Source organism: Muntiacus reevesi, chromosome 3 (assembly GCF_963930625.1).
Source record: "Muntiacus reevesi chromosome 3, mMunRee1.1, whole genome shotgun sequence".
Classification (NCBI taxonomy): Eukaryota; Metazoa; Chordata; class Mammalia; order Artiodactyla; family Cervidae; genus Muntiacus; species Muntiacus reevesi.
Genome location: NC_089251.1, coordinates 5913701 through 5935658, shown reverse-complemented (window position 1 = coordinate 5935658; position 21958 = coordinate 5913701). Strand labels below are relative to the sequence as shown.

At 56.3% G+C, this 21958-nt stretch overlaps 1 protein-coding gene across 1 annotated transcript in view; it reads left to right on the top strand.

Moving 5' to 3' along the window:
- HMCN2 (hemicentin 2) overlaps window positions 1-21958 on the top strand; it is a 172727-nt gene that overhangs the window by 129484 nt on the left and 21285 nt on the right. The window contains exons 62-83 of the mRNA XM_065928266.1: window positions 1405-1536; window positions 4467-4610; window positions 4702-4861; window positions 4951-5075; window positions 5942-6125; window positions 8589-8686; window positions 9223-9489; window positions 10243-10433; window positions 10884-10965; window positions 11060-11196; window positions 11755-11896; window positions 11983-12127; window positions 12926-13053; window positions 13684-13840; window positions 14641-14762; window positions 15560-15724; window positions 17004-17111; window positions 17328-17462; window positions 17824-17958; window positions 18507-18697; window positions 20368-20581; window positions 21794-21928. Of these exons, the coding sequence (XP_065784338.1) occupies window positions 1405-1536; window positions 4467-4610; window positions 4702-4861; window positions 4951-5075; window positions 5942-6125; window positions 8589-8686; window positions 9223-9489; window positions 10243-10433; window positions 10884-10965; window positions 11060-11196; window positions 11755-11896; window positions 11983-12127; window positions 12926-13053; window positions 13684-13840; window positions 14641-14762; window positions 15560-15724; window positions 17004-17111; window positions 17328-17462; window positions 17824-17958; window positions 18507-18697; window positions 20368-20581; window positions 21794-21928 (3297 nt within the window). The remainder of the gene's footprint in view (window positions 1-1404; window positions 1537-4466; window positions 4611-4701; window positions 4862-4950; window positions 5076-5941; window positions 6126-8588; window positions 8687-9222; window positions 9490-10242; window positions 10434-10883; window positions 10966-11059; window positions 11197-11754; window positions 11897-11982; window positions 12128-12925; window positions 13054-13683; window positions 13841-14640; window positions 14763-15559; window positions 15725-17003; window positions 17112-17327; window positions 17463-17823; window positions 17959-18506; window positions 18698-20367; window positions 20582-21793; window positions 21929-21958) is intronic.

The following is a 21958-nucleotide window of genomic DNA, read 5'->3' as shown; positions in this document are numbered from 1 at the left end:
TGGCCGGGCACAGGACCCAGGATGGGAGCACTGGGACAGAGCCCTAAAAGATCAGACCCTCGAAGTCCTGGGACCATGTCATCCCCACCTGAGTCCTGAGACACCTGTCCTAGCAGCCCAAGATGGAATATAGATGGGCATTTCACTGGGTGTGACTCAAGCTGGGGGTGAAGGGAGAGCTTGTCGGAACTGCCTAGGGAAGCAAAGGATGAAGGCTTGGTCAGATTTTCTTGTGGTCAGATTTTGTGTCAGTTAGGGAATAGACTCAGCTGTGTAACAAAAAGACTCCAAAATATAGTGCATCAAGGAAGAGAGAAGTGTACCTCTGTCATCCAAAAGTCTAGAAGTGAGCATCTGGGCTGGAGGGTAGCTCTGGACTTACCAAATGCTAATTTAGGGACCAAGATCCTTCCATCCTATTAATCTCCCATTCCCCGGGGGTTGTCCCTGTCTGCATTGCATCTTGTTAGGGGTAAAGAAACTGCCTGCCAATGTAGGAGACAGAAGATACTCAGGTTCGATCCCTGAGTCAGAAAGATCCCCGGGAGGAGATGGCAATCCACTCCAGTATTCTTACTTGGAGAATCCCATGGACAGAGGAACCTGGCGGGCTACAGTCCATGGGCTCTCAGAGTCAGACACGACTGAAGTGTTTCAGCATACACACATTGCATTGTATCCCAGCCAATGAAGCAGAAATGAGTAGACACAGAGAACTTGAGCAGCTGGCCACAGTGGGCTGCAAAGAAGACTGGGAAATGTAGTTTCTATGCGAGTGACCCTGTGTGAGATGGGAAGGACAGGTAGAGAGACACCAGCTCTCTGCTGCAGATGCCAAAGCCTGCAGCTTCCCCAGCACAGGGACAGTGGATGGATCCAACCCTGACCATACTGAATACCGGTGTTGAAAATTATTGATACCAGATCTGCTGCTCTAAGCTCATAGCTCCTTCTCCTGATGGCCACCTTGATGAACAGGGGGAGGGTGGAATTCCGGTCCTTGAGAGAGATGTTTCATCCTAAGCACAGCCATCTGTGTTCCACTGGCAGTGACTGCCTGTGGTGCATGACTTCATGCTGGCTGAGCAGGAGAGAGTGTTGGGATCGATTAGTGATGTCTGCCCTGGCATAGGTTAATGCCTGCTGATGCAATAGTCATGTATTTACCATCCTTTGGCTAAGTGGTCCCCTCTGGGCTCTGCTTTGTCAATGTTTTGAAATAGCCAGCTGCTGGTCGTATTTATGTTTCTGTATAAAACAACTCATATCCGGATCAATGGCAAAACATAAAATGTCAGCTCCTAAGCACAGGGAAGTGCTTCTCAGGCATCCCTGACCGGCCTGGGAGGAAGGAAGTAGGGGGCAGAGTCATAGGATTCTGGGAATCTGGCTTCTCTCCTGCAGTGCCCCCAACGTTTGAGAACCCAGAGACGGAGACCGTGAGCCAGGTGGCTGGGAGCCCCCTGGTCCTGAGCTGTGATGTGACCGGGGTCCCTGCACCTACTGTTACTTGGCTGAAGGACAGGATGCCTCTTGGTGAGTTCCTCAGTCCTTGTCATTTTGCTGCCAAGTATTTCTTCATTTGGGACTCTCCTTGTACCTCAGCGGTAAAGAAACTGCCTGCCAATGCAGGAGACACAGGCTAGATCCTTGGGTCGGGAAGATCCTCTGGAGAAGGAAATGGCAACCCACTCCAGTATTCTTGCCTGGGAAATCCCATGGACAGAGGAGCCTGGCGGGCTGCAGTCCATGGGGTCACAGAAGAGTCAGACACAGCTTAGCGACTAAAACAACAACAACAGATTTCTTTATTTAATGAAATGGCAGTGAAAGCAGAAGGGGACAGTTGGGTTTGTAACTGGACTTCCTTGGCAAAATCAAAAGCTGGCAGCACCTTGTTGATTCATTCCCCCATTTCTCTCTCAACCCTGTTGGCCTTGAAATCCCAACATTGAGGACCATTCACATGGGGGTTTGGCAGCTCCTGTGTTTGTGTCCACAGGACAGAGACACAGTGGGTGCTGAGGGTACGGCTGGCCTGACCCTGGGCTCCACGTTGGCCCCAAAGCGGCTCCTCCTCCAGCACCTCAGCTCTGTCCAGCCCTGCCATTGGTCACCCCCATCCAGGCCTCCATCCTTGCCCCACTCTTACTCCCCCCCAACCCACCCGCCATCAGCCAGTAGGTGCCTCGTCTTGTCACTGTAAATACGTCTGAGGTCAGCCCTGCTCTCCACCCACAGCCATTCCCATCTCAGCCCCCGCGGTCCAAACCCCTGGGTGAGGGCACAGCCCCTACACTCGTCTCCTGGGCCCCGTCCAGGCCTCAGTGCAGATTCCACTGGGGCAGAAGGGGTGGCAAAGGGCAGGTCTGGGCGCGTCAGTTATCTGTTGAAAATCCTTCCGTGGCTGGAGTCCTCAGGACCACAGCCCAGGAGGCCCTTCGGGGCCAGGGCCCACTGGCCGGGGCCAGCCCCCCTCCATCCTGCTCCGTACTCCAGACAGACCCAGGTGCTCTCAGCTCCTTGCATATGCCCGTGTCTGTCTGTCTCTCTCCATAACAGCTTTACTGAGATACAGTTCACATACTGTACAAAGTTTGCCCAATTAAAATGTATAACTCAATTGTGTTTTGTGCATTCACAGAGCATGCCCACAATCAATTTTGAAACATTTTTTTAACTGTGTATTTTATTTTTCCTAGTTTTTTGTAGTAGAGTTGTATAGTTGATTTACAGTGTTGTGTTAATTTTTGCTGTACGGCAAAGTGATTCAGTTATGTATATATATATATACACACACATATATGCATGTGTGTGTGTGCACATGTGTACATATATATAGGCTTCCCAGGTGGCTCAGTGGTAAAGAACCTTAAAGAATCTGCCTGTCATTGCAGGAGATGTGAGTTTGATCCCTGGGTGGGGAAGATCCCCTGGAGAAGGAAATGGCAGCCCCCTCCAGTATTCTCACCTGGAGAATCCCATGGACAGAGGAGCCTGGCCAGCTACTGTTCATGGGGTGCAGAGTTGGACACAACTGAACATGCACGCATACCCATATATATATATGTTCTTTTTTGTATTCTTTTCCACTGTGGTTTATCACAGGATATTGAACAATTCCCTGTGCTATACAGTAGGACCTTGCTGTTTATAATTTTGGAACAAGTTTTTCACCCAAAGGAAATCCCTTACCCATTACCTTCACTCATAGCCACTCTAGCCTTAAGCAGCCCCTAACCTACTTTGTCATTGTAAACTTACCTGTTCTGGACACTTCATGCAACATGTGGAATCACACAACACGTGGCCTCTTGTTCCATTTAGCACCATGTTTTCAAGGTTCATCCATGTTGTAGCATGTGTCGGTTCTTCATTAAGTTTATTTTTTCATTCATTTTTACGGTTGAATGTTCCACTGTGTGGCTCTATCATGTTTTGTTTATCCGTCTGCCAGTCGATGGACATTTGTGTTGTTTCCACCTTTGGCTGAGAGGGATAGCATGCGTGAATGTTCTTGTACAAGTGCACGGCATGCGCTTTCCTTCCTCTGATATGTGCCTGGTAGTGGAGTTGCTCTGGGCTCTCTTCTCTCTGGCCTTCAGCTCCTGGCACAAGCTGTTTCCTTCCTGAAATACCCACCCTGGGCTCCCTGAACCACCTCCACTTTCACCTGGCGGATTCAAACCCACTTTCAAGTCTCAGCTGAGGCTCACCTCCTCCAGAAGCCTGGCCCCGTCTCTCCAGGCTCCTTCAGGGTTTCACAGGGCCGTGAGGACGAGGACCACATTTCACGCGTCTTCGGTTCCTGAGCTCGCTGTGGGATTTGTAGTAGCTGCTCAATACATTTCGTGTTGAAGGGCTGGCTGGACAGATGGGGCTCTGAGGGGAGGGCAGACCAGCCTGGGCTGGTGCAGTCAGAGAAGGCTTTGGGGCAGAGGTGCTGCTGGAGAACACGATGGGCGGGGGGGGACATTTCAGGTGGGGGTGGGCGTGCAGCCTGAGCAGAGGCTCAGCGGAGCCCCTCACTTGACTCACATCAAGGTCACTGAGTTCTGGTTTGCCGTGATCCAGGGGGGCAGAGGGAGAGATCGGAAGGGAGGTGGGAGAGGAGCTGGGCCTGAGAGTCAATAGGAAGAGGAGCAAGTCGTAGACAATAAAAGGAGTGGGATCCCTTGGGGAGAAGTGTCCCCAGTGGAAGGGTGTATGGAGGGGTTGGTTATACGGACTGAAGCAATCAAAGGCACCCAGGCTGGGGAAGGCTGTGATGTGTCTGGGCCTCAGTTTCCTTATGAGTGTAAGAAAGGGGTGGGTAATTCAAGGGTTCCCGGGGTCTTTCCAGCCTTGTGAGTGAGGATTAACCACCCTCCCGGGGAGTCACGTGATTTTTGTGTCTGGGCCCAATAGTGGCACCGGGGGTGATGGGTCCGAGCAGATGACGCCCAGACCTGCCCTCCTTCCTGCAGAGAGCAGCGTGGCGCATGGTGTGGTCTCCCGGGGGGGCCGCCTCCAGCTGAGTCACCTGCAGCCAGACCAGGCTGGTACCTACACGTGCGTGGCCGAGAACACCCAGGCTGAGGCCCGCAAGGACTTCGTGGTGGCCGTGCTGGGTACGTCCGCACCCTGAGCCCCTCCCGTGTCCCACTCCCCACACACCAGCCCAGCCTCTGCCCCAGGGCCTCACCGCAGCCCCTACCACAGTGGCCCCCAGGATCTGGAGCTCAGGCACCACTCAGGAGCACAGTGTCCTGGAGGGGCAGGACGTGTGGCTGGACTGCGAGGCTTATGGGCAGCCCCCGCCGGACGTGGTCTGGCTGAAGGACGGCCGCCCGCTGGACCTCAGCCTGGGCCCCCACCCCTGGTAAGACCCGGCCGGCACCCTCCCCGTCCCAGGCAGCGGGCCTGCGTGTCCTCACACGCCTGCCTCCCGGCTCTCTCTCCCCTTGACAGGTTCTACCTGGACGACAGCTCCCTGGTGCTGAAGGACCTGAGGGCCTCAGACTCGGGTGCCTATACCTGCGTGGCCCACAACGCGGCTGGTGAGGACGCCAGGCTCCACACCGTCAACGTGCTGGGTGAGCGGCTGAGGGCGAGAAGAGGCAGGCAGTCTAGCCATCCCAGGATGGCAGCGGCCAGGCCAACACGGGGCCTCCACTGGGTTATCTGGAGGGTACAGACAGGGCCCTGATGGGGGGACCTGTGAGCCCCCATCCACGCCCCCTCTGTGAGCCAGGCCCGTCTGGCCTCTCTGGGCCTCTGCCTCATCCTCAGGCCGGGGCACAACTGCTCCAGGGGTACAGCAAGCGAGTCAGGGGATAAAGGAGAGACCCACAGGACGAGGCCACACCCCCACGCCACAGGCGTCATCCTCACCGGGGGTGGACGTGGATCCGAGAACCACATGGTGATTGCCACTTGATGATTGCTAGATATCAGTGCCATCTCCTGGGACTTCCCTGGGGGGAGCCCACCCCCCCTCCCCTGACCCCCTCGCTCTTGCTGTTCAGTCGCTCGTCTGTGTCTGACTCTTTGCGATCCCATGGACTGCAGCACGCCAGGCTTCCCTATCCTTCACCATCTTCCAGAGTTTGGGCAAACTCATTGTCCATTGAGTCTGTGATGCCATCCAACCATCTCATCCTCTGTCGTCCCCTTCTCCTCCTGTCTAATCATTCCCAGCCTCAGGGTCTTTCCCGGTGAGTCGGCTCTTTGAATCAGGTGGCCAAAGCATTGGTGGTTTGGCATCAGTCCTTCCAATGAATATTCAGGACTGATTTCCTTTAGGATGGACTGGTTTGATCTCCTTGCAGTCCAAGGGACTCTCGGGAGTCTCCTTTAGCACCACAGCTTGAAAGCATCAATTCTCTGGCGCTCAGACTTCTTTATGGTCCAGCTCTCTTACCCGTCACTGCTCCTTCTCCCCTCTCTGCCCGCCCACCAGTGCCTCCCGCCATCGAGCAGGGGCCAGAGGGTTCGGGGACCCTGGTGCACAGGCTTGGCGATCTGGTGAGCATGGCGTGCCCTGTCCGGGGCTCCCCGCCTATCCACGTGAGCTGGCTCAAGGACGGCCTGCCCCTTCCGCTCTCCCACCGCACCTACCTCCACAGCTCCGGCCGCACCCTCCGGTAAGGTGCTGGTTCCCCAACCCCCCAGCCAGGACCCCAGACATCCTCCTCAAGCAGCTTGCTTAAAAACACAACTGAATGGCTTTTAGACTGAAAATAATATAAGCACATAGAAGTTTTTGACGAGGCGAATGAGAGGACCCAAATGGAACTCCAGAAGTGAAAGTGGCCTCTGCCCCCAGGTTTTCATAGCCCAGTAGGGGAGGCACAGATCTGGGTGATGACATCCGGTTGCACCTAAGTCAGCCTAGCCCTGGTGGGAGAAATCAGGGAAGGCTTCCTGGAAGAAGGTGCCTGAGCAAAGTCTTCACACACTCAGCAGCACTTCGGAGTGCTTGCTCCAGGTGCAGTTCTAGGCATTGGGGTGGAGCAGTGACCAAGACAAAGCCTCTGCCCCTGCAGTTGTGGGGATGGAAAATAGACAAGTATAAACGTGACATGTCACAAGAGATGTGCCCGGGCGAGGGGATAGGAAGTGGCCATGGAGGGCACAATTTTAGGGTGGCCGGCGGCAGGCACTCAGAGGAGATGATACTTGAGCAGATGTGTAACAAGATAAAAGGGGAGGTGAGTGGATTCCATGGGAAAGAGCTCCCAGGCAGGAAGAGCAGGTTCAAAGGCCCTGAGGTGGGCATGTGACTGTGCGTTCTAGGAACAAAATTGGAGGGTTAATGAAGGGAAGGTCAGTCAGGCAACATAGGGCTTTGTAAGTGCTTCAAAAGACTTGGGTTTTCCTAAGGAAAGAAGGGGAGTCCTGAGAGAGTTTTCAGCAGAGAAGCCTCATGATGTGGCTCGACTTTTGTGTCTGTAGTAGTAGAACATACATAATAGAAAATCTACCATTTTTAGGTGCACTGTTCAGTGGCATTAAGGACATTCACACTGTTGGGCAGCCATCACCATCATCCTTCTCCAGACCTTTGCCTCTTCCCAAACTGCAACTCTGACCCATTAAACACCAATTCCCTGACCCCTCCCCTTCTCCTGGCGCCCAGCATCGTACTTACTGTCTCTATGAATTTGCCTTATTCCAAGTCCCTCATGTAAGTGGCATCATGCAGTCGTTGTCCTCTGTGACAGGTTTATTTCACTTAGCATCATGTTTTCAAGATTTCGCGCATGTTGCTGTTTAGTCGCTAAGTTATATCCTACTCTTTTTGCGACCCTGTGGAGCCCTCCAGGCTCCTCTGTCCATGGGGATTTCCCAGGCAAGGATACTGGAGTGGGTTGCCATTTCCTCCTCCAGGGGATCTTCACGACGCAGGGATCATCCATGCTGTAGCTTGTGTCAAACTTTCCACCCTAATATTTAAGGCTGAATAATATCACGTGGTGTGCGTAGAACACATTTCCTCTGTCCATCCACTCACTCGTCAGTGGACACTTGGGTTGCATCCACGTTTCAGCAGCTGTGTGAATAATGCTGAAAAATGTGAATAATGCTGCTGTGGGCATCCTAGTGCACGTATCCACTTGAGCCTCTACTTTCATTTCTTTGGGTTGTGACTTAGGCTGCAGTGTGGACAGCAGGCTGTACCATAGGCAGACTGTAGGGCTGAGGGCTCAGTAAGAGGGTGTTCTGGGGCTTTGGTCATAATATAGGTGAGGCACGGTGGGGGGGCCTGGGTCAGAGCCACGTGATGGGGGTGATGGCGGTGGTCCAGCTGGTGGCATCGTGGAGAGAGGAGAGATGGTGGGAGGAGTTGGCAGGGCTCTGGGGTCTTTATCCGGGAACTTGGAAGGCTGAGTTCCCATTTTCTGAGACGGGTCCACAGTGGGAGGAGCAGGTTGAGGGTTGAGACCTGGGGTGTCTTCCCTCGTGTTGGTTGGAGAGGTTCTTGGACATAAGGAAAGATGGGAACCAGGCAGTGGATGCTCTAGTCGGGAGTTAGGAGATGGGTGATTAGAGATGGTCCCCAAACAACTGGTGTTGGAAGCCAGGATGGGCTGCAGTCCCCAGGGAGCGAGTGTGGGCTGTGCCCAGGTTGCCAGCATTAGGGCGGGTATAACAGACATTTCAGGGTCACTGTGGACATTGACAGAGGCAACTCAGGAGGAGTGGTCAGGGTGAAAGGGGATTCAACAGACAGTAGGGGTTCAGGCAGTGGAGACAGTAAGTAGAAATGCTTGATGAGTCCTGAGAGCTGAGCGGGATTGTCTAGAAGAAAGGGGTGGGAATAGCAGGCTGCCCTGGGGAGGGATGGTGGAGCTTCAGAATCTGGGAAGCAGAAAGTCTGGGTGCAGAGTGAGGTGGGCAGAGAAGGCAGCAGGGGTGGAGGTGGGGAGTCCGGGCTTCATTCTGGGGGTTTGAGCAGAGGCAGGACCCGGTCAGGTGTATGTTTCAGAGCCCCGCCCTCTGGCCAGTGAGATGTTGGGGACGAGATGGAAAAGAAAGGGGTCTGAGTCCCTCTCTCTCTTTCTCCCCCTCTCACTCTCGTCCCTCTCCTTGCTCGAGGGCATCAGGATTTCCCAGGTGCAACCGGCAGATTCGGGCACCTTCACCTGTGTGGCCTCAAGTCCAGCAGGTGTGGCCAACAGACACTTCGTCTTGCAGGTGCACGGTACGGAGCAGGGGGTGGGTTACCGGGTCCTTTGACCTTGGGGGTGAGAATCAAGGCCCTGTCCCCGCCCCTCTGCCCCTCTGTGTAGAACCGAGGGTTGGCCCTCGGGGATGTCAAGGCAGGACACACACTCAGCCCCTGGTTCATTCAGTCACTCTTTCATTGATCTCACAAGTGGTTCTTGGACACTAGCGTGCCAGGGCCTCACCAGGATATGGCAGTGAGCAGAGGTGGCCGCTGACCCTAGGAGGTCGGTAAGGAAAACAGCTCTGTAGAAAGACAATTAAAATTCCAGGTGACTGGTGATGCTAGGGGAAGGAGAGGATGCAAGGGGAGCACCGAGGGGGCACCTTACCTGGCCTTGGGGATTCAGGGAAGGCTTCCTGGAGGAGATGAGGTCTAAGTTATGGACTGGAGATGAGAAGGAATAGACCGGGAGAAGGGCACTCTAGTCAATAGTTACAGCCTGTGCAAAGGTCCGGGGGCCACCTGGCTTCAAATAAATTGGCTCATGCTCACTCTTTGGCTCTGCGCAGTGCCCCCTGTCCTGGTGCCGGCTGAGTTCCAGAATGACGTGGCAGTGGTCCGTGGCTCCCTGGTGTTCCTCCCCTGTGAAGCCCGGGGAAGCCCCCTGCCCTTTGTGTCATGGATGAAGGATGGGGAACCACTGTTGCCCCAGAGCGTAGAGCACGGGCCTGGCCTGCTGCTGGAGTCAGTGGAAGCGGGGGACGCAGGGACCTACTCCTGCGTGGCCGTGAGCGAGGCAGGCGAAGCCAGGAGGCACTTCCAGCTGACGGTGATGGGTGAGTCGCCTGCCCCTAGTGCCTGCTTTTCTGAGCTGGGGGTGGCAGGGGCTCCTCGGGGTAGGGAGGCAATGGAGAAGGTGGTGAGGGAGGTGAGCACCCCAGAGGCTTGGGGCTTGGGGAACAAGCCTTGCTGACCTGGCTGCAGTGTCTGGGGGCCCAGATTCTTCATTCCCCTGGGGCTGTGCCCCCCAGTCTCATCACCCAAACCTTGTAAAGCAGGTAAAAAGCCACTGAGGTCTCAGGGGTTCTGGGTCTCAAGCACAGGATTGTGCAAGAGCTGTGCCACATTGAAAAGATGCATCTCCCTTCATCCTGTTTTCTGGTTGGTTTTAAAACACAGATAATTGCCCCAGGCAGATGAGCCCATGATCTGATGCTTTTAGGACCCTCCAACACCATCACCAGGTCTTCCCTGGTGGTTCAGTGGTAAAGAATCTGCCTGCAATGCAGGAGACATGGGTTTGACCCCTGGGTGGGGAAGATCCCCTGGAGAAGGAAATGGCTACCCACTCCAGTATTCTGGCCTGGGAAATCCCAAGGTTAAAGGAGCCAGGTGGGCTACAGTCCATGCGGCCGCAAAGAGCTGGACACGAGTGAAGAAGTAAGCTGCAGCAGCAGTAACACAATCACCACCGCCTGTTTGTGGCCCGTCTGCTGTCAGCATCTGGGTGGTGGGGGAGGGGGGGAGCCCCAGCTCCCAGTGCTCCCCACACAGCCCCCAAGGCTGACCCAGGGCGGGGTGTCTTGCAGATCCCCCCTACATCGAGGACTCAGGTGAGCCCGAAGAGCTGTTGCTGACCCCTGGCACCCCCTTGGAGCTCCTGTGTGATGCCCGGGGCACCCCCACACCCAACATCACCTGGCACAAGGATGGGCAGGCCCTGAGCAGTCCAGAGGATGGCAAAGGGGCCAGGCGGGTGCTCCAGGTGGAGAGTGTGCAGGTGCGGCTGCCCCTGCTGCCACGGGATGAGGAGGGGCGGGGAGGGGCCCAGCAGCACTCGGCAAGGTTCGGTCAACTCCCCTTTTGTTTGGTGTGTGAGGATGTGAAGGTGAGCCCCTTGGCCCGGGGCCATGCCCTTGGGAACCCCCAGTCAGGTCTGACTCAAGGCTTATGTGGAAACAGGTAAATCCCTAGCCCAACCAGGAAAGAACTGGTACAGTCAAGGGGGACTTCCTGGAGGAGACGAGCCCTGCCCTAGCCCTGAAACAAGGGCGAGGCAGTAATAGGGAAGAAAAGTCCCAGAGACGAGAATGGGTTTGTGGCAAAGGCGGGGTGGCAGACAACAGACCTAAGTCTGAGTCCTGGGCCCTTAGCTGTGTAAGTGGGAAGCCAGGTCAGGAGGCGGGCAGGCTGGGGTCAGAGGCAGCTGCTCACCCTGCTCCATCCCCAGGTGGGCGATGCTGGGCTCTACACTTGCCTGGCCCACAGCCCTGCCGGTGAAGCTGAGAAGAGCTTCCGGGTCAGAGTTCAAGGTATGGGGTGCCGGAGTGGGGGCAGGAGAGGAAGGCAGAATGGGACAGGCTGCGGCGAGTCTACCTCTCATGCCCTCTCTGCCTGCCCCACCAGCCCCCCCAAATGTCATTGGGCCCCATGGCCCCCGCTTTGTGGTTGGCCTGGCCCCGGGACAGCTGGTTCTAGAGTGCTCGGTGGAAGCAGACCCAGCACCGGAGATCGAGTGGCACCGAGAGGGCATCCTACTGCAGGTGGGTGCCAGGCTGGGCACCTGGGGCCCTGCCTTCCGTCCCTCTCGGGCCCCAGGCCCTGAGCAGGCTGGCTCGCAGGTGCCAGGAGCCTGCTCTCCTGACTGTTAAATTGTATCTCCGCCCTGTTAAATTGTTATATTATTATTACCTCATATTGGTGACGGGGCCACTGAGATGAGGCTAAGGTTTGCACCCAGGACTTTTGACGCCTGTCTGTACAGTACCTTTGAGCCAGGCCTCGTGACTGTGTGGCCTGAGGTTCTCTGTGCTCACCCCTGAGATGAGGCCCCTTTGAGGCTGTGGATTCAGGACTGTAGATCTGAGGGAGGCTCCAGCTCCTGCTCTGAGCATGAGCCCCCTGCAACAGGCCTGAAGGCGGAACTCCAGGGAGGACGCCCTTCCCTCCCAAAGGAGCCTGTTTCCCCAGAGAGTCCTCAGCTGGGCACCAGCGCAGGGGCTTCGGGCCAGTCCCACTGGTTCCGTGACCCTGCCGTCTGGGGGGCTGGCCAGGTCCAGCCCCGCACTGATGAGGGTCTGCCACCCGGGGGGTCTCTCCAGGCAGATGCCCACACCCAGTTCCCCGAGGAGGGCAGATTCCTCCAGCTGCAGGCCCTGAGCACGGCCGACAGCGGCGACTACAGCTGCACCGCCCGCAATGCGGCGGGCAGCACCAGCCTGGCCTTCCACGTGGAGGTCCACAGTGAGTGCTCCCAGCCCACCTGCCCTGCCCACCCTCTGGAGAACAACAGACTCCCAGCACCCGCCCTCTCTGTGCCCCTCCTCCAGTGGTGCCCACCATCCAGCCAGGACCACCTGTAGTGAACGCCTCTGTGAACCAGACAACCCTGCTGCCCTGCCAGGCAGACGGTGCCCCCCGGCCCCTCGTGAGCTGGCTGAAGGACGGGGTCCCCCTGGATCCCGAGAGCCCCAGGTGCGTGCTGGCAAGGGGCGGCCTTAGGAAGGGGCTCAGGTACCTCTCTGCAGGTTGTAAGAGGAAGCCCACCTGGGCAGTTGGAGCAGAAAGGACATGGGTCTTCTCAGGACCCAAGGGCAGACACGCCCATTGGTTAAAGGCCTGAGAACCCCGGTCTGTTGGTCTGCCTGTCTGTGTCTGGTTTTGACTCTCGCTTGCTAACCTCTGTTTCCGTGTGTGAGTTTCAGGCCTTTCTGTCCCTCAGATCAATTTTCTATACCTTCTTTCTCTGTGAACAGGTTACGGATGCTCCCTCACCAGCCTCCCACGCCGCCCAAGTTATAACCCCTCCGTTCACACAACTTGCAGAGCCTGGAGAAGCTGTCTGTGAATCCCAGTTACAAATTCCCAGGGCAGAGAATTCCATTGGCCCAGCTTGCGGGGCGTGTTTGTCCCCGTCCAATTGGCTGTGGCCAACGGTGGGATCACAGAGTACAGACCGGCCCCTGGGAAAGGGCAGTTGCCAGACCTGATCTAGAGGCTGTTCTCAGAAGGAGTGGGGGTACCACCGCCTGCAGGCTCTTGGGGAGAGCCTGGGTCAAGGTGGGAGCGTGGAAGGCCGGAAGCAGCCCCCCTCACCCTTTCTGGTTCTGGGTCGCCATGTGGGTTGCTGCCCATGGCCGTGACCCGACCCCACCCAGACCTTGGCCTCAAACCTGCAGGACTCCTGAGTTAGCACCCTCTTGCTGGAAAAGTGAGGGACCGAGGGGAGGTCTTGCTGGAGACACCACCAGGCGTCCCCTCCCTGTGTTCCAGGTTTCAAGTTCTGCCTGAGGGTTCCCTGAGGATCCAGCCAGTCCTCGCCCAGGACGCCGGCCACTATCTCTGCCTGGCATCCAACCCTGCAGGTTCCGATCGGCAGGGTCTTGACCTCCGGGTCTTCGGTAGGTAGACGAGTAAAGAAAGTGTGTTTTTTGCCTTCAGCACCCACCCCCTGTCTGGGCCGGGTCCTGCTTAGCTTCTGGGTCATCCTAGCTGTCAGGAGTCAAGAGCAATGGTCTCCAAATGTTTTTTGACTATGAAGCCCATTGGTTAAAAGTTTTGAGTGTGTATACTCAAAGATGCGTATTTGTTTTTATACAAACATATACACTTACTACTATACTATTATATTGAGAGAGAAAAGATGTACAAGCTGATAACACTCAGAATCACTGAGCCAGAGGCTCTAATCTGCTCTTCAATCCAATTGATGACCCTGGTGGAGGAGCTGAGCACTGGCCTCAGGCAGGCTGCTGGGGAATTTTGCCCTGGAGGCCCCATTCAAGGAGAGGTGGTTAGGGAGATGCCAACCTCCGGTGAGCAAAGGTCCCATCACCCCAGCTTTGGGAGCCCATTGGAAGACCCACTCCGGGAGTTTCTCCTGCCTCCCAGTCCCTGCTTCCTTGGGAGTGCGTTGAAGGGGATAAGAGTAAACCCTGCTCCTTGACTTCCTCTCTGGGCACAGCCCCACCAGACCCCCTGCCGCTGCCCGCGTTCCGCACCCTGTCTCCTGATCACTGCTTTCTCCCCAGAGCCTCCAGCCATCGCCCCCGGCCCCTCCAACCTGACCTTGACTGCTCACACCCCAGCCTCGCTGCCCTGTGAGGCCAGTGGCTCCCCCAAGCCCCTCGTGGCCTGGTGGAAGGACGGACAGAAGTTGGACTTCCGCCTGCATCAGGGCACCTACAGGTGCTGAGCTGGTACTTCCGGGGACATCAGGAGATCCTCAGGGTGGAGGAGGGATTGCCCATCTCACAGACGGGGAGCTGGGTCAGAACCGAGGTAGGGATGTGCTTGGGTCTCACTCACCAAAGCCAGTACCAGAACTTTTGTGTCCGGACCTCAGGGGGCAAGGAGATCTTTACAGGAGATGCTCGGTAGGAGGTGGGGGCATTGGTGACATACAGTCAACTGGAGAATATATGGCCTTTGAAACCACTTCAGTCACTATTTAAAAACCCACCTAGAAGCTTAAGTTCATGCTGGCTGAGACTGAACCCATAGCGCCTGCAGCAGCCTTGGTCTCCCTGTTTCTCAAATCTGATCCTGAACTGATCCCTGGGAGGATTAAGGGAGCCGGTTCAGCAATGAATTCACCAGGTATTTGTTGTGTTAGGTGTCGGGTCATCGCGGAGCTTTGTGACGAAACAGGTGTTCAGTGAACACAAGCAATTCTAATCAGGGCTTTGGATGTGGTTGCTACTGCAGAAGTTATCCTAGGTGCTGACTATAGAAAACTTTCTAGGATTATGGAGAAACCCAGGCACAGACACTAAAACAGCCCACAAACTCAACAGCTTGACCTTAGGAGGTGGAAAATTCTAGGAGAAACTTTTCGAGTCAGCCCTGGGGGCCAGATACGGGAAGGGAAAACAGTCAGGAGACACATGCCCTGCCTCCAACTTCCCCGGCCAGGGAAGTCATGGCTGGCTGGTTTCAGGTCAGCCAAGCCAGTCACTTGGCAGATGACTGTCTGTCTCTCTGTCCAGACTCCTGCCCTCCAATGCCTTGCTCCTTGAAGCCCCCAGCCCCCAGGACTCAGCCCAGTTTGAGTGTGTGGTGAGCAATGAAGTGGGTGAGGCCCGCAAGCTCTACTGGGTGACGGTTCACGGTGAGTTCAGGGTCAGGGCTGATAGTTTATGGGAAGTTCACGGTCAGGGGTGAAGGTTGAAGACAATGCCTCCCTCTCCTTGGCGCTCTCTCCGCCTGCAAGGACCTGAGGGTCACCCCGAGTCTTTCTTTCCTTCCTGAATCACCTCCTCCAGGAAGCCCTCTCTGATCCTGCCCTCCCACACTGACATAACCCGACTCCAGCACAGCCTGTGGGAGCTTGTAGGAGAGGCTTCTTCCTAAATCCAAAATATTCTGAACCCAAATCTGACCTTGTCATCACCCCAGATAAAAGCCCCTCTCACCATGGCTGCCCACTGCCCTCAGGATAGAAAGCTCAGTGTCACCTGGGCTCACAAGGTCAGCCCTGCCAACCCCCAGCTTCAGCTCAGCCTTTTGTTCCTTACCTCGGGGCCTTTGCACATGCTGTTCCCTCTGCAGTGAACACTCTTCCCTTCACCCAGGCAACCCCTGCTCTTCCTTCAGATCTCAGGTTAAATGCCATGTCCCCCGAGGGCCTTCTCTGGCTTCCCCAGCTCTGTGCCCCCACCAAGTGCCCTTGTCTTGTGAAACGCTCCCTGAGACACCTGGCTAGTATTTCTAGAAAGCAGTTCATAACTATGCCCCGGGCCCAGCAGAACACAGCTGAGTGAACGAATGTGACTGCCTCTCTGCTGTGCCTTGCTGCCTGGCCCCCACCACTGACGTCTCCGTGTCTTAGTCCGCCTGGCCCCCTCGTCCGCCTGGCCCCTGGCTCTGTGATCCCCGGGGGACCTCACGCCCTGACTTGTGTTTCAGTGGCTCCCACCATTGCCGACGACCAGACAGACTTCACGGTGACCGTGACGGCGCCCGTGGTCCTCACGTGCCACAGCACGGGCGTGCCGGCCCCGGTCGTGTCCTGGAGCAAGGCAGGCACCCGGCTGGGGGTGCGAGGGAACGGCTACCGCGTGCTACCCTCAGGTGAGGAAGGGTGAGCCGCGTGGACCTCTGCGGAGGGGACACGGAGGGACACTGGGCAGAGGCCGTGGAAGCAGCCCACGGGGGCCTGGTGGTTGAGCAAGATGGAAAGTTCTGGCCCGACTCTGCCATTCCCTCCCTGTGTGACCTGGGAGAACCCCCTGACCCTCTCTGGGTCTCCCCATCCAATCACTGGAGTGTTGATATTTATCAGTTGGTCCCTGATGCTAGCTGGTAAATCGGTGCTGCTTAATGACAAAATGAGAAAGATAAGCGTTACGTGAGAGTTTTCATAAAGCTGGTTTTAGCTCATTAGAATTGTCCTTTATTCTGAAATAGTGCTTTTCTTAATAATTTGGGGTTGAAAGTTTTTATGAAATTAAGGTGGTAGTAGATGTGATGTGACTTAAGTAGTAATAGGTGTGACTTAAGTGTCTTTGCTTGTCAAAATAAAAAGTTGGCAACTTTACGGGGATTCTCCAAATTAAATGAATTTGTATTGGTTAGGGAAATCCTAAAGTGTGTGAACCATTGGCCAGATCTGTAGTTGTCCAACTCTTTCAAAGCAGTAGAACTCTTCCTTCTGACAAGTGGCTATGAGGAAGCCGGACACATGAGAGAAGCTAGGTTCTGGTTCCGTTTAGGGCTGGGGTGGGTGCTGCAGAGTGGTCCAAAGTCAGGCGGGCCTCGGCTTCCCTTGCCCACTCAGGAGGCCCTCAGGGGTCTACAGGGAATGATTTAGAAACCACCTTACCTGACTGTTAAGGTGCAGCTTACAGTCTGGGAAGGTTGAGATGGTGTTCACTGAGCAGCCAAGACTGAGGCAGAGAGGGCCAAGGGAGGACAGAGGAGGTGGTAACCCAGGAGGGCTTCCTGGAGTAGGCAAATTTTGAGCAGTGCACAACAAGGACAGCAGAGTGAAGGCCTGTGGAACCTTGCTAAGGTGGAGGTGGGCCAGGGATTCCAGGTGGGGCAGTGGCAGATTCAGGCACATCACAGCCAGAAAGGTCTAAAGACCATCCTGTGTGATTCCACATTGTACACCTGGCCCAGAGACTGGAAGGTGCAGAAAGTGGAAAGGACTTGCCCATGGCTATGCTCTGGGCAGGGAGAGAAGCAGGCCCAGGTTCCCCCATGCTCCTTACAGATGGGCAGGGCGGCAGGTTGCATGGTCTGCGACAGAGACACCAGGGTGGGATGTGTAAGAGCCCAGCCGGCTTCTTCCCTGGGATGTCCGTTCCGGGTCCCCTCATCCCTCTCTGTGCCCCATTCCCACCCACAGGGGCCCTGGAAATTGGGCAGGCCCTCCCCATCCACACCGGCCGCTACACCTGCACGGCCCGCAACGCTGCAGGCATGGCCCATAAGCACGTGGTCCTCACTGTGCGAGGTAAGTGTCCCCGGGCCGGACAGCTATGGCCCTGGAGGCAGGGGAGCAGGTGGAGGGCTAGGGGATTCTCTGGGAGAAAAGACTCAGCCTGCCCATGTCCTCCGTTCCAAGGTTTCCAGAAGCCCCTGTTCCCTTTAGAAGCCTCTGTCTCTGGCGCTCAGACACCCCCCGGTTGGCGGTGTCCCCAGGGACCTCTGCCACCCTGTTCCTTTGCAGCCTCCCCCGTGGTGAAGCCACTGCCCAGTGTGGTCTGGGCGGTGGCCGAGGAGGAGGTGCTGCTGACCTGCGAGGCCTCGGGCCTCCCCCGGCCGAGCATCGCCTGGCAGAAGGAGGGGCTCAGCGTGCCTGCGGGTGAGTCCCCTCTTGGGGTCCTCCTTCCTGTCCCGGGGCCGCCCACTCCTGCGGGGAGGTCTGGAAAGCCCATGCCCTGCCCAGAGGCATGGCACCCACCTCCTGCCCACCTGTCTTCCCCCACCAGCCCAGAGCCCTTCATTCTGCCTGAGCGCTTGGTGGCTGGGTTGGGGCCCTGAGGAGGGGGATAGCCCAGAAGGGCTCTGGGTCCGGCTTCCAGGCTCACTCTGTCCCCCGTCAGCCTGTGACCACAGCAAGTCGCTTGCCTGGTCAGACCAAGCCGCCCAAGCAGCCTTCCAGCCCTCCTTGGGGGCCCTGCTGCCCCAGCCACCGGCTCCCAATTCCTCCCCACCAAATCCAGGGGCCAGTACCCAGGTCCTACCCAGTGGACAGCTGCGGATCATCCAGGTCAGCCCAGAGGATGCCGGGAACTATTTCTGCCTCGCCCAGAACAGCGCAGGCAGTGCCGTGGGGAAGACTCGGCTGGTGGTGCAAGGTGGGCCCGGGGAGGGGGACCAAAGTGGACCCCAGTGAGCTAGGGGCTTTGAGACTCCTGAGAGCCCCTTCGGTCTCTGCCTGGCTCTGGTCCCAGGTGGACCATGTCCCTGCATCCATGCCTATTCCAGCATGACTGGTGGCTCTAGAAGGAATTCAAGGAGCACAGCTCCCATTTTTGCACCCAAGGTCTGGCTTCAGACAGTAACTCCCGTCCTCTCTGCTTCCTCTGGCCTCTCGTGGGAAACGAATCTGGTTGTTCTTCGTTCACATTGGCTTTGCAGTAGCAACAGCCATTTCTGTCGTGTTAGTCCCTGTGTGCACATGTGTGTGAGTGGGGGTCACTATATCACAGCCTCACCAAACTCGAGAAAATCCTCAGGTTGTGCAGACCACGGGCAATGGCTTACGACCAGGGGACAGTGGGGTGGCCAGCAGGTGAGGTGGAAGAAGGGGCTGAGGGTGCGCCAAGTGCCAAGGGCACCGGGACAGGGGTAAGCCACCCCAGGCCAGCCCCAGGCCCCGAGTGGACTCCCCCTCCCCCCGCAGTCCCGCCCGCGATCAAGACTGGCCTCCCCGACCTGTCCATCACCGAGGGCGCCCACGCCCTTTTGCCCTGCACCGCCAGCGGCAGCCCCAAGCCTAACATCACTTGGGAAAAGGATGGCCAGCCTGTGTCCGGAGCCGAGGGAAAGTTCACCATCCAGCCTTCCGGGGAGCTGTTGGTGAAAAACTCGGAGGTGAGGGCCTGGCCCCAGGGAGCAGAGGGAGATGATAGTGACAGTGGAAGCAGCAGACACCGTGTGTCATGGTCTGTGCTGAACCCTGCACCGCTTCTTAATCCTCAAACCTGGGGAAGTAGGTATTATCACCCCTGCTGCAGACGAGGAAGTGCTTCCCTGGTGGCTCAGTGGTAAAGAATCTGCCTGCCAGTGCGGGAGACCCAAGTTCAATCCCTGGGTGGGGAAGATCCCCTGGAGAAGGAAATGGCAACCCACTCCAGTATTCTTGCCTGGGAAATCCCATGGACAGAGGAGCCTGGCGGGCTACAGTCCACAGGGTCTCAGAGTCAGACATGACTTAGTAACTAAACAACAGATGAGGAAACTAAGGTTCAGAGTGTACCCAGGTGTTCAAGACATGCTGTTTCCAAGAGGCAGAATGGAGATTTGAATCAGGACCTCTGTGGCTAGTTCCTGGGGAGGGAAGGAGCCCTGGAGGGAAGGAGAGGGGTGCATGGCAATGACTTTATGTCCCCAAACCGCCCCTACTCTTCTCAACCTGAGCCACGGGCGTGGATTGGACCCGGGCCCCCTCCCCCCATCAGCATGCATCATGTTCTATAATGACAAAAAATCGCTCTCCAGTTGGATGGGCAGCTGGCTGCTGGGCGGGCACACCAGAGGGGGTCTCAGGGGCAGGGATCCTGCCACACAGGGAGCCAGATGTGCAGTGGTGAGCCCTGTTGAGATGCCCGTTGGGACGTCTCCTCTCAGAGAAGGACTGGCCTCAGAGATGATGGATGAGGTGAGCTCAGGTCCCATCCTGCGCACATAATAGGTGCTCAGCGAATGGTGACTATTACAAGCGTGTGGTCAGGCCTGGATGATAAAGGCTGAAAATTCAATAAACAATCAGATGAAGATTTTTTTTTTAAAGGGAATTTAATTTGAACTCAACCGAGGATTATAACCCAGGGGACCTGTTAGACATCAAAGACACAGTCACATACATTTTTAAGACAAAGAATCGTACATCAAAATGAGATACTGGTATTTTAGATAAAGTTCACCAAAGACACATACTCCAGGTAAGCACGTACAAAGTGAGCAGCAAGTCACAATGACCCGCTTAGAGAGCTGGGAAAGAATGCTCTTCTTTTAAGAAGTTATGTTGCTAGCATCAGAGCAAAGAAAAAAGATTGGTCTTTACAGCCAAGCAGGCACATCCATCTTTGAGGAGGTCTGGTTAATGGGTAGTGCAGTTTAGTGAGGGGAAGGGGAGGCCCAAAAAGACTTGGAGAGAGAATCTGATGTTTCATTTTTCTTGTCCTGCCTTAAAATATAAATTTTATTTCATCAAAATACATAGCCAGGACTTCCCTGGCGGTCCAGTGGTATAGACCCTGTGCTCCCAATGCAGGGGGCACGGGTTCCATCCCTGGGTGGGGGACTAAGATCCTGCAAACCGCACACGGCACAGTCCAAAGAAAGAAAACCAGTGCCTAGCCATATGGAGGTTTCAGGGAGGTACAGTGGTGATGCCAAGCCATTCGCCAGCTGTGTGATTGGGGCAAGTCACTTTGCCTGTCTGGGCAGCATGGTCCACGGGAGCCTTCCCGGGAGCAGGTCCCCAGGGAACATTCTGGCTGGAGCGGGAGCAGTTCTCAGGCTGACCCCTTTGCCCACAGAGCCAGGATGCTGGCACTTACACCTGTACCGCTGAGAACGCCGTGGGCCGTGCCCGCCGCCGAGTGCGTCTCACCATCCTGGCCCTGCCTGTCTTCACCACCCTGCCCGGGGACCGCAGCCTGCACCTCGGGGACAGGCTGTGGCTTCACTGTGCGGCCCGAGGCAGCCCTACACCCCGAATAGGCTGGACTGTCAACAACCGGCTGGTCACAGGTCTTGGCCTGCTGGGGGCGGGCGGGACAGGGACCCGGGACCCTGGGAGGTTGAAGAGGATGGGGAAGAGGGTGCCAGTCAGCCTGTGGGTTCTGGGTCTCCAGACTTGGCCCTGCGTTGGGGGGACAGGGCAGACACACGTGGCCCTACGTGACCAGTCACAGGTCAGACCCGACAAGAAGCCACCTGCAAAAAAGACTCTGGAGACCTCCGGGCCGGGAACAGGGACCGAGCTCCAGCCCAGCCCCTCAGCAAACTCCTTTCCCGGGGCCTCTTTCCTCCCACCTGTACCCCAGGCACTATTTCGGGAGGCCCAAGGGTTGGGTAGCATCACCGACTCTATGGACATGAACCTGGGAAACTTTGGGAGATAGTGAGCGACAGGGGGGCCTGGCGTGCTTCAGTCCATGGGGTTGCAGAGTCAGACACAATTTAGCGACTGAGCAACAACAAGGTCTATCCAGGCCCTGTGGTGTATAGAGTATGTGCTCAGTGAGTGTCTGCTGAATGGATGAATTGCTAAGCCCCCTCCACTGCAAATGATATTTTCAGAACCCCCTAGCCCAGGTGCTGGGGAACATGTGTGGCTCCCGTTTGCACACCTACAGAAAGCTTTGCTTCAACCCCATGGCTTCCTGGGCAGGGAGCTTGGGAAAGAGATTCAGCCTCTGTGAGCCCTGCTCTTCATCTTAAAATGGAGAAAGCTGTGTGCCTGAGGGTAGCATGATTTAAAGCAGAAGGCACGCCCGGCAGGGCCTCGCTCAGAGTAAATGGCCTATCAATGTAGCGCTTGTCCTTGTGCATGATGTAGGGACCGTGTCTAATGATGACAGGGAAATCAAAGGCTGGCCCCAGCACCTATCTGTTTGTAGATCGTGGCATCATCTCTACAAGTGTCACGTGTTAATAGGTCTCCAAACACCTTCCCTGGGCCACTCATCAAACTCAGCGTGAACAGGAAAATGAGAAAAGACAGGTCCTCAAACTCAGCATGAACAGGAAAATGAGAAAAGACAGGTCCTCAACTACATCCTCTAACATGGCCTGTGCCTGCCATGATCGGGTCTGACTTGCTTAGGCTTCCAGTCCAGGGACACTTTGTGCCTTTATGAAGCACCTGCTGGATTCCCAGGCCCGAGTTAAGTGTTCCGGGCAGGAGGTCCCGGCACCCTGAGTCCAGAGCTCCACGGGGCGTCTCTTTCTCTGCCACAGAAGGGGTGTCCGAGCAGGACGGGGGCAGCACACTGCAGCGGGTGGCAGTCACCAGAGAGGACAGCGGGACCTACATCTGCTGGGCGGAGAACAGAGTGGGCCGCGTGCAGGCGGTCAGCTTCGTCCATGTGAAGGGTAGGCAGTGACCCCGTGGTCTTCCTCCAG